The following is a 15569-nucleotide window of genomic DNA, read 5'->3' as shown; positions in this document are numbered from 1 at the left end:
CAGGGATAAGGAGGCCGGGCGCGGTGGCTCACGCCTGTAATCCCAGCACTCTGGGAGGCTGAAGTGGGAGGATCGCTCGAGGTCAGGAGTTCGAGACCAGCCTGAGCAAGAGTGAGACCCCGTCTCTACTAAAAATAGAAAGAAATTAGCTGGACAACTAAAAATATATAGAAAAAATTAGCTGGGCATGGTGGTGCATGCCTGTAGTCCCAGCTACTCGGGAGGCTGAGGCAGAAGGATCGCTTGAGCCCAGGAGTTTGAGGTTGCTGTGAGCTAGGCTGACGCCACTGCACTCTAGTCTGGGCAACAGAGCAAGACTCTGTCTCAAAAAATAAATAAATAAATAAATAAAACAAAAAAACCCCACAGGGATAGGAAATTTTGTTAATTCAACATTTATTAATCACACACACAGCTCTATCTGCTGACTAGAAACTGAAACACACAATTGTCAAAAACTAGAAAAATGAGCCATGTCCACGTTTAAAAAGCAAAACATTCACACATTTCTCACTACTCTTATTCCCAAGTTTTATCCCACAAAGTACAGCATGAAACAATCACAGCATAAATATTATTCAAGTAAAAAGCTATTTAAGATAGCTGCACATGGGTAATTAAAACACTGGGATCCAGTCTTCAGAGAAAAAACATCACGTGGCACAGTTTCAAGTTCATAATTGAAGTTAACAATAACATAGATTTGTTTACATTTGCTTCTGAGCTTTATTTTCACTGAGTCTCTCCGTTAAGCACAAAGGCAGACATGGGAAGGAGACATCACTTGACATAAAATCCTATTTAAAAGCCACTCAAACGGATGACAATAACAGATGCAGATCAGCTCTTTAAATGAGAATCCCTGTGTAGCTGAAGGATGTAAATGGAGAAGTATTTTTTTCAAGGCCAGTAGACTCTCGTTATCTGGGTAATTTCATTTGAGTTATAATTGCTGCCACGTTCCTGCTGAGAGCTCACGGTAGCAATGCCTAGCAAAGTAATTTCTTCACAGGGGGTGTTAAATAAAATGAAATAATGCCTGACAAACATGGGAAGGTCAATATCTCCCTTTTGGTCTAGATCAGGGGCTGGCAAACTTTTTCCTTAAGGAGCCAAATCATAAATATTTTAGGATTTGCAGGCTATACTGTCTGTGTCCCAACTATTCCACTTTGCCAAGAAAGCAGTCACTGACCATGTCATAAATGAGTGGGTGTGCTATGTTGCAATATTATTTATGGACACTGAAATTTTAATTTCATATAATATTCACGTGTCATGAAATATTGTTCTTCTCTTGATTTTTGCCCCAACCATTAAAAAATATAAAAACCATTCTCAGCTCATGGGTTCTACAAAAACAGGTGGCAGGCCAGATTTACCAAACCCTGGTCTAATGTTCCTTTTCTATTTCCTGTTGTAAAATATACTTTTTTTGAAAAAGCTCATCTTCATATATGATTACCTTATTAAAAAATAACAACAAAAAATGTTCAATTAAAAACACCTGTCTTTCTTCATGCAACCCAGAACCATTTTACTAAACAATATCTGTTTCCTTTTTAAATAATTTTAATTGAAAAATTGACCAAGATTATTACAATGAGTCTCTGGCCCTCAATTTAGGTACCTAGTGAGCCAACTATGCAAGAAAACTCAAAATTTGCCACCCAGCCAAGGAATCCATTGGCTTATGAAGTTAAAAATGTATCTGAAAGTATTCCTCCACACATCTCAGCATCAGTAATTCAGGGTTCCAAAAAATAATGTGGGAGCATTTGTATTCTTAATAGAAAAAAGATGTGTATACCTAAACCTTAAGTAATTCAAATGTTATATAAACCACCTAAAAACTATACAACTAAAGAGTAGAAATTAACTGTCAAAATGCTCAGTATGTGACTCTTGACAGGGCCTGGGCACTGTCACCAGGAGGCAGATTTTAGCTCTTTCTTCTCTTGAGGGGTTTGGGGTCCGGCTGGTATAATCCAGGCCAGAGGCGAGGAAGCCCCAGGACTGGAGGCCACCCTTGTGCACACAGGGACCTTCCAGACTGTTAGTTACTCACCATGGTTCCCTAGTGGCTCAGTGGGGGATGCTAAGTCCTGGGTGGTTCAGGAGTAATTGCACCCAGCACTATTGTCATCCATATTTTCCTTCCACTACCGGTTGTACCCACAGAATGTGAGTGGAGTCTACACACAGAGAGGCGGGGAGAGGAAGGCGCTTCATTTCCACCTATTTGGCCCGGGACAGCCTTTATTCCTATGTGCATGGGAGGCCTGTCTAGAAGAGCCTAGAATTTTCTTAATTGGAGTTCTTCTTTCAAAGTGAGAGGCAACACCAGTCAGAGGAGTTGTTTGTTTTTTGTGTTATTTGAATGATAAACTGTAAAAATTTGTTAGATAAAAGGTGCCTGAAATTCAAGGTCTCAAGTCTCTTCCACAAGGTGAATTGGCAATTATGGAAATCTTTTTCCCTTTGGAGAGGACTGTAGTGAAAGTGCTTTTGCTCATTTGCAGGGGAAGGAGCAGCACTACAGCAGGACAGCAAGAGCAGGCTGCATGTGGCAGCCACTCCCTCAGGCCAGCAGGGTGGGCAGACGGGCAGGGCCTCCCCTCACTTTGGCAAAGCTGCTACCAGTGCACAAGGGAAGGCTGAGTGGGGCTGCTCATGAGGATGGCTCCTGCGCTTACTCCGAATTGGCATTTCTTTGCAAAGTAGTTTCACTTTCTGTCAGGCTCACAATATCCCATCAAGCTAAGTAAGGCCTGCACAGAACCTCCGCTCTGCACAGGACCCTGGGCTGGGAGGTGCTAAATGCATGTCCACGGCACAAGGCCACCCACTGAGGGAGCCAGGCCAAGCCAGGCCAGCCTTCCATCCTACCGAGCTGCCTCTGCTAGTTTTTCCTTTAATTTCAGCTCATCTCCTAAAGGAAACAAAATGAAGTGGTGAGTAGGACAGAAATGAAAATATAACCTTTTAAGGGGTAAGTTTAGGATAGTGAAGACTTCACTTTAAGAAATGGTCCAAAAACAGCTGAAGAGGTGCACCTTCATTCCTCACAGAAGCACAGGCAGTTCTGTGCTATTTCAAAAGTCTTTGGAAAAAAGTCATTAATTCAACCTCTGAATACACAGTGTCTTCAGTCCTGAGCTGGCAGATGCCAGGGAAGGGGGTGCTGTGACCCTCGAGCTGCCTGTCAGTCACAGTCAGGGGTCACCTGTGAAGTGCTCTGGGCCCTCATTCCACAGCCACGTGGGGGATGGTTGTGCCACTGGCCAGGCAGTGACTGAGAGTTTGTGATGGTGCAAAGGGCCCGGCCTGCCTCAGTGTGCTTTGCTCCGAGGCAGCCAGGACTGTGCGTGCCAAGGGATTCATTCTGTAAACCCAGTGCCAGCTCTCCTGGAACCCACAGCCACAGGCATGTAGTTAGGTGGTCCCTAGTTAGGTGAGGGGTGGGGTAGGATTATGGGGACTGGATGAGTTCTGAAAAATTCACAATTCCAATAACCTATTAGTCTATTTAAAATAACGAATAGCATGTCCTCATATATGTCGGTAAGCCTCCTGTTTTTCATCTCTTTAAGGAACTGGAGAATCCTATAAGCCTCCGAAACACACATACTTGAGTTCCAGATACTCATCGATGCCATACTTGGACCCCTCTCGCCCAAGGCCAGACTGCTTCACTCCACCAAAAGGGCACTCCACCGAGGAAATCAATCCTTCGTTGACGCCAACCATGCCAACTTCCAGCTGCTCGGCCACTCTCCAGATCTGGGCTGGGTCTTGAGAGTAAAAATAACCTGTCGTAGGGATACAAGGACATGTAAGGTATATAGACTATTTGTTAAAGACATCATGTCTAAAGCTGAGGACACCACTGGTGACAACTGTCTAGTTGCTCCGGCCTGGAATCCTCCCTACTCCCAGATGAAGCCTCAAGTTGGTCATGTCCACTTCCTCTACTCAAAACCTTTGGGAATCATCTTTTTCTTCCATTCCATTCTTTCTAGGGCTCTCACTTCTTCTATCCAGCTCCTTTTTTCTGCTATTCAATCCATCCTGCACACCTCTGTTAGATTTCCACATAACATTTTTGCCCAAACCTTTTGGTGACTCCTGGTTATCTATAAAAATAAGGCTAAATTCCTTAGTGGGAATTCAAACCCTCCCTAATGCAGTTTCAATCAACATTTCCAGCTTTACCTTCTACTACTCCAATCACCATCTTCTCCAAGCTTGTTGACCAAATCCTCCTTGCCCTTCCTTACTTTGCCTCTGAACTCCCTTGGTCCCCTCTGCCTACAGTCTCCCTCCTCCAATCTCTGCACGGCCAGAATCCTGCCCATTGTTTATGACCCAGTTCAGGCCACGGCTTCCTCTACCATCATCCCATTGAGAAGGGAAGACACAAATGCTGACCTTACTGTTACAAGCGCCCTTGTGCACACATCTCACCCCAGATACTCTGAGCTGTAGCTACTATATCTTATGTGTCTCTGTATCCTCCTCGGTGGTTCATTCACTGAGGACGCTAATACTAATTTTCTCAGGGTTGTAGGGTACATACTGTGGCCATGTTGACCATGTCCAAACTAAAAGGATGGCAGCCACTCCAGTGAGGCACCCTCTGCACACACTCCTCACCCCTTTTACTGTCCCTGGCACTCTCTGCTCATGCCCAGGCTGCTGCTTTCCTTCAGGCTTTCAGGAGCCCAGCAAAGGGGAAGATAAAGCACTTGGAATTTCTGGGCATTAATTGCTAAGGACATGGAACTTTGAGGTGTGTGCAGTTCTCCGCCTAGAATTATCTGCACTATCTCTTCTTCCCATGGCTGCCCCTGTCCGCCCAGCTCTAACCAGAGAGACCCCAAATGTGTCTCACGGGGGGACAAGGCAAAAGAACATGCACTTGCACAAATCCACCCCTGCCACTTGGAAATCAACAAAACACATACCCCATTGAAGTTTCTTTCTCAAAACCCAGGGCAATGTTTAAAAGGCAAAAAGGCTGGCATTAGCTTGAGAAAATGGTCACGACGGCTACTGAACAAGGACAAACACCTACCTGCTAACCCAACGTCAGTTGCATTAGCGATGGCGACAGCCTCCTCCTCTGTATCGAATCTGCCAAAGTTAAGATAGGTCATAAGCAAAATCTGTAAGAGGGAGAGTAAAAAAAACCCAGCTTTCTTTTCTCCTAATCTGTTTCCCAAATAATGGCAGGGGGTAAATCAGAGTTTTGCAAAGAGATCGGAGGGCAGAGTACAGAAGAAAACAGTACCATTCCAAGATAACTCAGTGTTCAGGGCTGGCACGTTCAAACCAATACCGGCTTCAGCTCTTCTAAAAAGCAGGCCAACGTGCAGGAAACTGTGGCATAGCTAGAATACCAAACAAAATCCCTTTAAAAAAGGACTACTACTCTTGGTACCCACTGAGAATACATAACAATCCTAACAAGTACTTTAGAAGGCAGCATAATGAAGCAGAAAGAAAACTGTTCAAGGGAGGTCAGGCTGGTTTCTAATGTTGCTTCTACCACTTAGTACCACTTAACAATGCCTTGGTGCTTGGAGTTTGTTCCTCTCTGAAATGAAGGAGTGCACCAAAGCCCCATGCAGTCTCTTCTAGCTTTGTAACTGTACTTCAAGAACAAGATGTGGGTGGTATTTTTTTATTGTTCCTGAATTGTAACTGGGCCAAAATGTTCTAAGCACCCCAATTTCTAAATTCAGAGGTCTGCCAGCGGTGGCAGCTGTCTCTCTGCAGGGCTGCAGAGGGAGCCAGGGCAGAGCTGGCTCAGAAAAGTTAACCTGTCCAAGGGTACACAGGTACGAAGAAGCAAAGCCTGAATCGACAGGCCTGAGTCAACTCAAGCCTGCGTTCCTGACCACTGCATCTTTTCAGTTTCCTGTGGGAATGTCTAGTTAGCATTTTAGGTATAAAGTTTTTATTAAAACTAAGAATATAAAAGTTCTTCAAGTGGTCCCTGTCCCCAATGGTGGAACAAAAATAAACTTCCTTAGCAAGATGGTAACAAGGCCAGTAAAGCACATGATACAAAAGATTTCTGCTCCTGGACAAGAAGGCACAGTCAGCACCAGCTGGCAGCACTCTCTGCGAACCCAACGCTCCAGATGCCAAGGGAGAGAGAAACAAAATCACGGCTCAAAAAACCTCAATCAGCAACCAACACCAAAACTGCAGGACACCTCTGGAGGCCAAGAAGGTAGCTGGTGACCAAGATAACTTGACATAAAAAAAAAAAAAAAGAAGGTGGTTAGATCCTGGGGTGCAGGGATGGCCTCAAGTGAGAGAGAGCTCAGGCCACCCATGGAGGGTAGGCCGAGCAACAATGGCTCTGTGGAGCCTTGGAGGCAGGGCTGCGCCTGTCCCATCAAACCTGTGAGCTCTAGGTGACCTGCCTCCAAATCTGCATCCCTGGATCAAAGCTAGGTTGCTATGGGGCAGCAAATCAGCAGGGCCAGCCTGGGGCACCAGGGGGTACACTGACCACCCTGAACAGGTGTAGGCAGCGGCAGGACCAGGACCTCTTCTCCCCAACCTGGTAAAATAGAGGGCACCGTGAAATACCCCAGCCGCAAAGGATACCTGGGGCGGGGGGAGTGGCATTGAAACTAGATTTTATTTATTTATTTTTTATTTTTTTTTTTTTTTGAGACAGAGTCTCACTTTGTTGCCCGGGCTAGAGTGAGTGCCGTGGCGTCAGCCTAGCTCACAGCAACCTCACACTCCTGGGCTTAAGCGATCCTACTGCCTCAGCCTCCCGAGTAGCTGGGACTACAGGCATGCGCCACCATGCCCGGCTAATTTTTTTTTTTTTTGTATATATATTTTTAGTTGGCCAGATAATTTCTTTCTATTTTTAGTAGAGACGGGGTCTCACTCTTGCTGAGGCTGGTCTCGAACTCCTGACCTCAAGCGATCCACCCGCCTCGGCCTCCCAGAGCTAGGATTACAGGCGTGAGCCACCGCGCCCGGCCTGAAACTAGATTTTAATACTAGAGGCTCCCTCTGCGAGGCTCAACCCTTTGCGAGGCTCAACCTCACGCCCTCCAAACGCATGAGAAGGAGCACAAACTCAAGTCTATGCTTTTTTACCGCAATCCCATGGTAGATGTTACAATCCAAGGCTGCTAAGAGTTCAAAGGGCTTAACAATGAGCCCACAGGGAAAATAACAAGACATCTGAGGAGCTCCAAGATAAAACAGCACAACCTATCCGAGAGGAGGCAGAAACAGTGGAACAGAATAAAAATGTAAGGAAAGAATAAGTATCTACAGCAAAATAAGGGAGAATAATGAAGCAGGAAGAATCAGTTATGGGGAAGAACCAACTGGAGATATTAACTGGATGGAAGAAATACTTGCTGAGATACAGAACGAGGTGGGTGCACTGGCTAGCAGAGTGGGTGTGTGTGGAGATGCATCGATACGCTGGCAGTTGAGGGGAAGGGCTCTCGGGGACACCAGGAATGGATGAAGAGAGAATGAACAAAGAGCTAACAGAAGCGGGGGATGGAAGTAGAAGTATCACAGTAATAGACTTCTTAGAAGGCTGGAAAAAAGATAAATGGAGAGACGTATTCATAGAATATTTGGAGAAATAATGACTAAGAATTTCCCAGGACTAAACAAACCTGTCAGATACTGAAGAAAGACATTAGGACCACAAAATGAAAAAGATCACAGCATGCCATACCAGACCTATTACAGTAAAATTTAAGAACATCAAAGAACAAAAGAATTTCTAAAAATTTCCAAGGAGAAAAAGTAGATCCCTTTCAAAGGAGCCAGAGCCAGACATCAGATTTCTCAGCAACCACCCTGGATATCAGCAGACAAAGGAGTGATATTTTCAAAGTGTTAAACCCAGAATTTTATCCAAGTGAATTGTCATTTCCTTGTGAATGTGAGACAAAAGATCACAGTTCATTTCCTACAGACTCCCACGGAAGAACCCTTTGAGGATGTACTCCATTAAGAAGGAAAATGAGTTCAGCAGAAAGCAAGAAGAAATTAAGAATTTGATAAGTTTTGTGATCTAAATAAGTGATGTTTAAAAAACTCATAAATTCAACTCTGCTCTTCAGTTGACTCAACACAGCTCTCTGCCTCCCGCAGCCAGCCCTCGAAAAGCACAGGACTCTCTCTCTTGGTTTCCTTTTCCCTTCTGTTCTTTCTCCTGTCTTCCTGCTGGCTGCATGATCTTACTTGATCACTGGTGCCAGAGGCCCAAAAGTCTCCTCATGAGAGCAAAGCATGTCCTGGGTGACATTGCTGAGCAGGGTGGGCTCAAAGAAATTTTTTCCAAGTTGGTGTCGCTTTCCGCCTGTCACAACCGTGGCCCCTTTGGAAACTGCGTCACTCACGTGTTTCTCCACCTGCACGATTAGAAAAAGAAGAGCTTTCCAAAGGATACAATCTTTTACAATGTTTACACTGTAACTGGTTTTCTTTTTACTTTACTTTTAAGATAAAAACAAAGCACACTGTTCCTGCTAGGCAGAAGGAACCACATTTGCAGAGGTGCAGAGGCCGTAAGACGGCATGCGCAGTGCTGCCTTCGTTCCCGCTCTTTGATTTCCAGCTGTTGGATCCTATTAGTGATATTTGTTGAATGGTCTAATATACACTGACCTCTTCCCAGGCTTGCTGCTCAGTTGTTTCCCTGGGATTTGCTTTCATCTCACTCTGGGGTTATTTCCAGCTTCTTAAATCTCATGCTGTCCTCTTTCCTGGACTGCACTTTCATTTCGTTCCTCAAGTAGCTGTTTTGAAAAAGGTATGCTGATAGTGCCTTACTTTGAGTTTTCTTTCTTTTTTTTTTCTTTGTTTCTTTATTTACTTTTTCACTACTGGTCACTTCAGTTCTTACTTTGAGTTTTCTTACACTGCATAATTGATTTTTTTTTTTTTTTTTTTTTTTGGTGAGACAGGGTCTTGCTGTGTCGCCCTCGCCAGAGTGCAGTGGCGTCATCATAGCTCACTGCAACCTCAAACAATCCTCCTGCCTCAGCCTCCTGAGTAGCTGGGACTACAGGTATGTGCCACTGTGCCCGGCTAATTTTTCTTTTTTCTTTTAGTAGAGACAAGGTCTCACTCTTGCTCAGTCTGGCCTCAAACTCCCGAGCTTCAACTATCTTCCCACCTTGGCCTCCCAGAGTGCTAGGATTACAGGCATGAGCCACCGTGCCCAGCCCCAGCATGTCTCTTGAAGCCATAGCCTTTCTAGATGGTGACTATTTCTTCGGAAGTACTGTCCTGCCTAGAACAAATGCCTCTGCTGTCTTGTGACTCTTAGTGGTGGCAGTCGTGGGGAGGGATAATGGGAATTACCCAGAAAACTACCCAAAAGCATAATCAACCAGCTCTCTCTCTCTCATCCTCCTATTTCTATGTTCTTCACCAACTACTTGTAAAAAATGACACCAATTCCCTTGGCAGGCTTCCCCTGGGCACACTCATCTGCTCTGATATTTCTGTTAATACCATCCCTTCTGCTTTCCAGAAGTTCATCACAATCTTTGGTCCACTGGAATCCTCTTCCCTTCCATTTTCAGCTGAATTTTTATAGGGTTTCAGAAGAGAGAAAAATACAGGCTTGGGAGCATTCTGCCATCCACACTCACCCTTTTAAAATCCATGTTCCTTGCAATGCTCTCAAAGTCCATCGTCCACAACAAAACCCCATTAGTCAGGATGGCTTACTTTCTACAATTTATCTTTTTAAAGCAATTCCGTTTAACTAACTTATTTAACAGGGGCCGACTCCTTTGCCCCCAAGTAGAATCTGCTCTGCCCTTTTCTTGTCATATTAATGTGATATGCAGTGTTTCTTTCCTGGAACCCACTGTATGACAGCGTGTACGTCATAGCCAACAAAATGGATTGCTTTTAAACAAAGTGGTTTCTACCAAACTTCTCTCAAGCAAAAAGGAAACTGGGCAATTGTGCTTGTTTGAAACCCTAGCATACAGCGCCGTCTAGAGGACAATGTCTGCATTTTTACTTAGGAGAAAAAAAGACTGCATGGTTTCCCAGCCTCGCTGCAAAGGGAGCATCACCTAGGGCACTTAAAAAATGCAATGCCTCAGCCTGTGTAGTTGTTAAAGGTACAGTGTGGGTTGACAAACAACAGTTTGCAATTTGAACCACACAGCTGGTATAGACCCGAAATGCCTTCACTGGATGAATGAGCACCCCCAGTTTGTACCCAGGGTCCAAAGTCACCTCTAAAATGCAAGCAGAACAAATGTAAACTTTGACACATTAACTGCCATGTGAGTTGTATTTAACTCACGCTAGTTTTGAGCCAGGGCCTCATGAAGCATATGTAACTCACACGTATGTCTCTTTACCTTGGGAGCCGCGTGGTGCGCAGGCAACTGGAGCTGCCATGCTGTAACATACGTGGTACCTGATGGGTGGGCCCCTGGGCAAAACCCTGCAGTTGGTTCGGGAAAATCTTACTTATTGATGTTCTTATTATTACTCTGTTGATTATTTCCTTTGTTGGGCAGAGCTTTTTAATTTAATTAAATCCCATTTATTTTTGTTGTTGCTGTATTTGCCTTTGGGGTCTTAGTCATAAATTCTTTGCCTAGGCCAGTATCTGTTAAAATTTTTTCCTATGTTTTCTTCTATAATTTTTAGGATTCCATGCTGTACATTTAAGTGTTTTACCCATCCTGAATTAATTTTTGTATATGGTGAGAGATAGGGGTCTTGTTTCATTGTTTTGCATGTGGCTATCAAGTTTTCCCAGCACCATTTATTGAATAGGGCTTCCTTTCCCCAGCGCATGTTGCTGTCTGCTTTGTTGAAAATCAGTTGGTTGCAGGTAGATGGTTTTATTTCAGGGTTCTTTTATTCTGTTTCATTGGTCTATATTTCTTTTATACCGGTACCATGCTGTTTTAGTTACCATAGCCTTACAGTATAATTTGAAGTCAGGAAATGTGATACCGCCACATTTGTTCTTCTTTTTGCTTAAGACTGCTTTTACTATTTGGGCTCTTTTTTGGTTCCAAATGAAGCACAGGATTATTTTTTCTAGATCTTTGAAATATGACGGTATTTTGATGGGGATTGCACTGAATGTGTAAGTCACTTTGGGCAGTATGGACATTTTAACAATGCTAATTCTACTAATCCATGAGCAAGGGATGTTTTTCCATTTGTTTGTGTCATCTGTGATTTCTTTCATCAGTGTTTTGTAGTTCTCTTTGTAGAGATCTTTTGAGTCCTTGGTTAAGAATATTCCTAGGTATTTTATTTTCTTTGTAGCTATTATAAACAGTACTATGTCCTTGATCTGACTCTCAAATTGACTGTTATTAGTATTAAAATATATAGAAATGCTATTGATTTGTGCACCTTGATTTTATAACCTGAGATTCTGCTGAATTTATCAATTCTAGGAGTCTTTTGGTGGAGTCCTTAGGGCTTTCAGATATAAGATCATGTTGTTAGTGAACAGGGATAGTTTGACCTCCTCTTTCCTGATTTCTTTCTCTTGCCTGATTCCTCTGGCTAGGACTTCCAGTACTATGTTGAATAGAAGTGGTGACAGTGGGCACACTTGTCTTATTCCAGTTCTTAGGGGAAATGATTTTAGGTTTTTCCCATTTGGTATGATGTTGGCTGTGGGTTTGTCATAAATGGCTTTTATTATTTTGAGGTATGGTCCTTCTATGCCTAGTTTGTTGAGGGTTTTTATCAGGAAAGGGTGCTGGATTTTGTTGACTGTTTCACTGCATCTACTGAGATGATCATATGACCTTTGTTTTTGCTTCTCTTTATGTGGTGAATCACGTTTATTGATTTGCCTATGTTAAGCCATCCTTGCATCCCTAGGATAAAACCTACTTGATCACAGTGAATTATCTTTTTGATGTGTTGTTGAATTTGGTTTGCTAGTACTAACATTTATTGAGGGTTTTTGTATCTATATTCATAAGGGAATCTGGGACACATGTTTTCTTTTTTTGTCATGTCCTTTCCTGGATTTGGTATCAAGGTGATACTGGGTTTGTAGAATAAGTTTGGGAGGAGTCCCTCTTTCTCGATGCTGTTGCTGAAGCTTTCTGTTGTACTCTGAAATTCCCTAAATGACTTTCATTTCTTTAAGTTCTGTTATATCCTTTCGTATGTTGTCCAGCTCTTTAGTGACTCTTTCATTTTTTCACTGATGTCCTGAAACATTTATTTGGCTTCTTTGTGTTGGTTTTCACTTTTTCTTTAGTCCCATTCATCTTATTTGCCATCCATATTCTGAATTCCATTTCTGACATTTTGACAATTTCCTTTTGGCTGGGGTCGATTGCTATAGATCCATTGTGATCCTTTGGGGGTGTCAAACCAGCTTGTTCTCTCATGTTGCCAGAATTCTTTTGCTGGTCTCTTCTTATCTGAAACCTCTTCTCTTAGCTCAGGGCAGATAGGTTTACACCACAACTGTTCTCCTTTGCTGGGAGCTCACCTACTTAGTGAGAAGAAGGAGAAGTCCCTTAATGGTACTTTTGTGATCTACTCTGGAAGACTGACCTGGCAGGAGAGGGGCAGATGCACTGAGAGCCTATACTGCAGCTGATTTGTGTTGTCTCATTCCCCTGTGATTGTCACAGTTCAAGCCTGTCCTGAACAATCTTTGTGCAGAGTGGTGGGTTGTTCCCCAGGCCACTGTTGCAAGCTTGGGTCAGGGGCTGGGCGAGTCCCTCCCCATGGAGGCTGGCATTGTGGAAGATTGCTCTGCCCAGGTCTGCCTATAGTGGTGACAGTTGCAGCTGGACAAGGCTATCTAGGCAGTGGTCATGGTTGTTAGGACTGGGGGCAGCGTTCACTCCAACCAGCTCTGATGGCATCTCAAGGCCAGTGGGTCACTGGTAGAGTCTTGGACCATGGGGGCAGTGCCTATCAGGCAGCTGGTGGCAGCCGTGGGGGTGGGACCAAAGGGCCTGGCAGCAGCGCTGGAGCCTCAGGGTGGTGCTGTGGGCCTGACAGCAGCAAAGTGGCCTTGGAACTAGGGCCACAGGGCCCAGCAGTGGCACTGCAGCTTTGGGTGTGGGGCTGTGGAGCCCAACGGCAGCAGGGGGGTCTCAGAACCTGGGCCGCAAGGCCTGGTGGTGGTGCTGGGGCCTTGGAAATAGGGCGCAGGGCCCAGTAGCAGTAGGGAGCCTCAGTGCTGGGGCTGTGGAGCCTACTGGTGGCACCGGAGCCTTGAGGGCAGAGCCACGACACCCAACAGCAGCAGGAAGTCCTGGGAGCTGGGCCCACAGGCCCAGTGGCAGTGTTGGAACCTCATGGGTAGAGCTGCTGGGCCCAATGATGACACTGGCATCTTGGGGGTAGGCCTGGGCAACTGCAGGAATTATGGGTGTAGAACCATGGGGCCAGGTGGCAGCTTGGGGATTGCAGAGACAAAGCTGTGTGGCTCAGCTGCTGGGCTGCTGGGGCTCTCTCCCAGCCCAGATCCTGCAGAGGCAGCTGCTGAAGGGCTTCTCAGGTGGTGTCTGTGGTGCCCGATCTGTTCAGCCCTCCATGGGAGAAGGGTGCTTGGCTCCCTGTCATGGGGTATGCGAGATCATCCACTCTCCCTGCTCCCTCCCCAGCCAGCCAAGGCAATGACGAGGCAGCTGCAGCAAAGCCAAGCTAAGTGTAGACCTCGTGCTCTGGACCTGAGACCTTGGAATGATGTCAGTTGCACTAACCTGGAATGAGAGCCCCCAGGTCCATGTTGTGCCCACTCTCCAGTGCAATGTTGCTGCACAGACTCCAAGCAGCTCCCTGATCAGTTTGCGGGTCTGTGACGGTGGTGGGGGCCCCTCACAGCTCGGGCCCCAGTGCCCACAGGGGAGTGTGGAGCCCCAGAGTTCTTTCCTCCTGTCCTTACCCACATGTGGGTACCTCCCCCAGGTTCCTTCTGATCTTGTCGAATGGATCTCCTGTCATCTTCTCCTTCACTCTGAATGTCCCCCATTGCTTCTCGGATGATTCACAATGCTCTTTCCAGGAAGGCCATTAGTAGGTGGGCATCCACCTGCAACCTTCAATCCTCTGCTTGAGAGCGGTACACCTGGGCTGCTTCTAGTCCACCATCTTACCAACCTCCCAAAGCGGCCTTTTTGTTTGTTCTCACTTTTTATTTTTACCTTTCAATGCTATTGATTATTTATTTTCCTTTTATTATTAATTTTAATTGAAACATAATAATTGTACACATTTGTGGGGTACAGTATGATATTTTGATACATGTATATAATGTGTAATGATCAAATCAGGATAATCTGCATATCAAACATTTGTCATTTCTTTGTGTTGGAAACATTCAAAATCCTCTCCTCTAGCTATTTTGAAAATATACAATGAATTGTTAACTGTAGTCACCCAATAGTGCTATGAAACACTAGAACATATTCCTCCTATCTAGCTATAATTTTGTATCCATTAAACAACCTTTCCCTACCCCCTCACCCCCACCCTTCCAGCCAAAGTGTTTTTCACTAGAAGCTTTTGATATTGAAACAATGAAATTTACTTTACTAGACAATAACATGAACTTACCTTTTCTACTGCCTTTTCATTAATTAATGGGCCTTGAGTAGTTCCCTCCTCAAATCCATTACCCACACGCAGGCTCTTCTTCATTGCTGCAGCAAATTCTTTTACAAAGGAATCATGGATACCCCTTTGCACCAAGAATCGGTTTGCACAAACACACGTCTAGACAGAAGACAAAGACAAACTCACGTAGACAGTTTGTCAGAAGCTATTGACCCAACCAATAGATATGTGATCGCTTCCACCACTCTGTGAACACACTTCCCCAGGGGGTTATCATCATGTGTCCAACTTGCTGTTTTCCTCCCCACGTGGGCTTGGCCCCAAAGATAAAAGCACTGAGTCAGTGCATGTTCCTCTCCAGCTCCCTCCACAGCTGCCACACATCTGTGGTCAAACAAGTAAGCGAGTGTAAGGATTTGTGTGCACACACACACAAAAGCCACCCCATGTTTTTTCAAATGGCTTCAATAAGCCACTGGAAAACAAATAGCAAAAAAACAAAAACAGGAACAAAACCCCCCTCCCCCCAAACAGAAACTGCAACCCTCCTGAGAGACAGTGATGTGGCAGTGACAGTGAGCAGAGGCTGGGAGGAATGAGGTCAAGCATAATGTAAATCCTTTACCTTAAAACTTCTAAGCATTTGACTGAACCTGACATTTAAAAAATGGACATGAGACCACTCTTCCATGTCAGCCTAAATGACTGAAAAGATCTTGCTTATTTTTTTCTATTATAATTAGACCTAGTATTTTTAAACTATAAAATATAACCACATTATAGCAAATGTAGTTATCATTGATAAATGTACTTATCTTTTTTCCTTAATCACATATTTTCCTACTAGAAACAAGGGTACGTACAATTTTGTCCTATGCATTTTTATTGGCTTACAGCAACATACCCCAAAGTTGTAGCTTTACAGTGAAACTATAAAGTGTAATATTTATAGTGTAACCATAAAGTGTAGT

The 15569-nt window shown here is 44.5% G+C and overlaps 1 protein-coding gene across 1 annotated transcript in view; it reads right to left on the bottom strand.

The window, feature by feature from the left end:
- Positions 1–382: 382 nt before the first annotated feature.
- ALDH5A1 (aldehyde dehydrogenase 5 family member A1) overlaps positions 383–15569 on the bottom strand; it is a 33395-nt gene continuing 18208 nt past the window's right edge. Inside the window, exons 7-10 of the mRNA XM_045551891.1 lie at positions 14599–14757; positions 8248–8417; positions 5078–5136; positions 383–3812 (exon numbers count right to left, since the gene is read on the bottom strand). Of these exons, the coding sequence (XP_045407847.1) occupies positions 3607–3812; positions 5078–5136; positions 8248–8417; positions 14599–14757 (594 nt within the window). The 3' untranslated portion in view covers positions 383–3606. The remainder of the gene's footprint in view (positions 3813–5077; positions 5137–8247; positions 8418–14598; positions 14758–15569) is intronic.

The sequence above is a fragment of the Lemur catta genome, chromosome 5 (assembly GCF_020740605.2).
Source record: "Lemur catta isolate mLemCat1 chromosome 5, mLemCat1.pri, whole genome shotgun sequence".
NCBI classification, from domain to species: Eukaryota; Metazoa; Chordata; class Mammalia; order Primates; family Lemuridae; genus Lemur; species Lemur catta.
The sequence above is the reverse complement of the archived record's forward strand: the minus strand, read 5'-3'. Positions and strand labels throughout refer to the sequence as shown.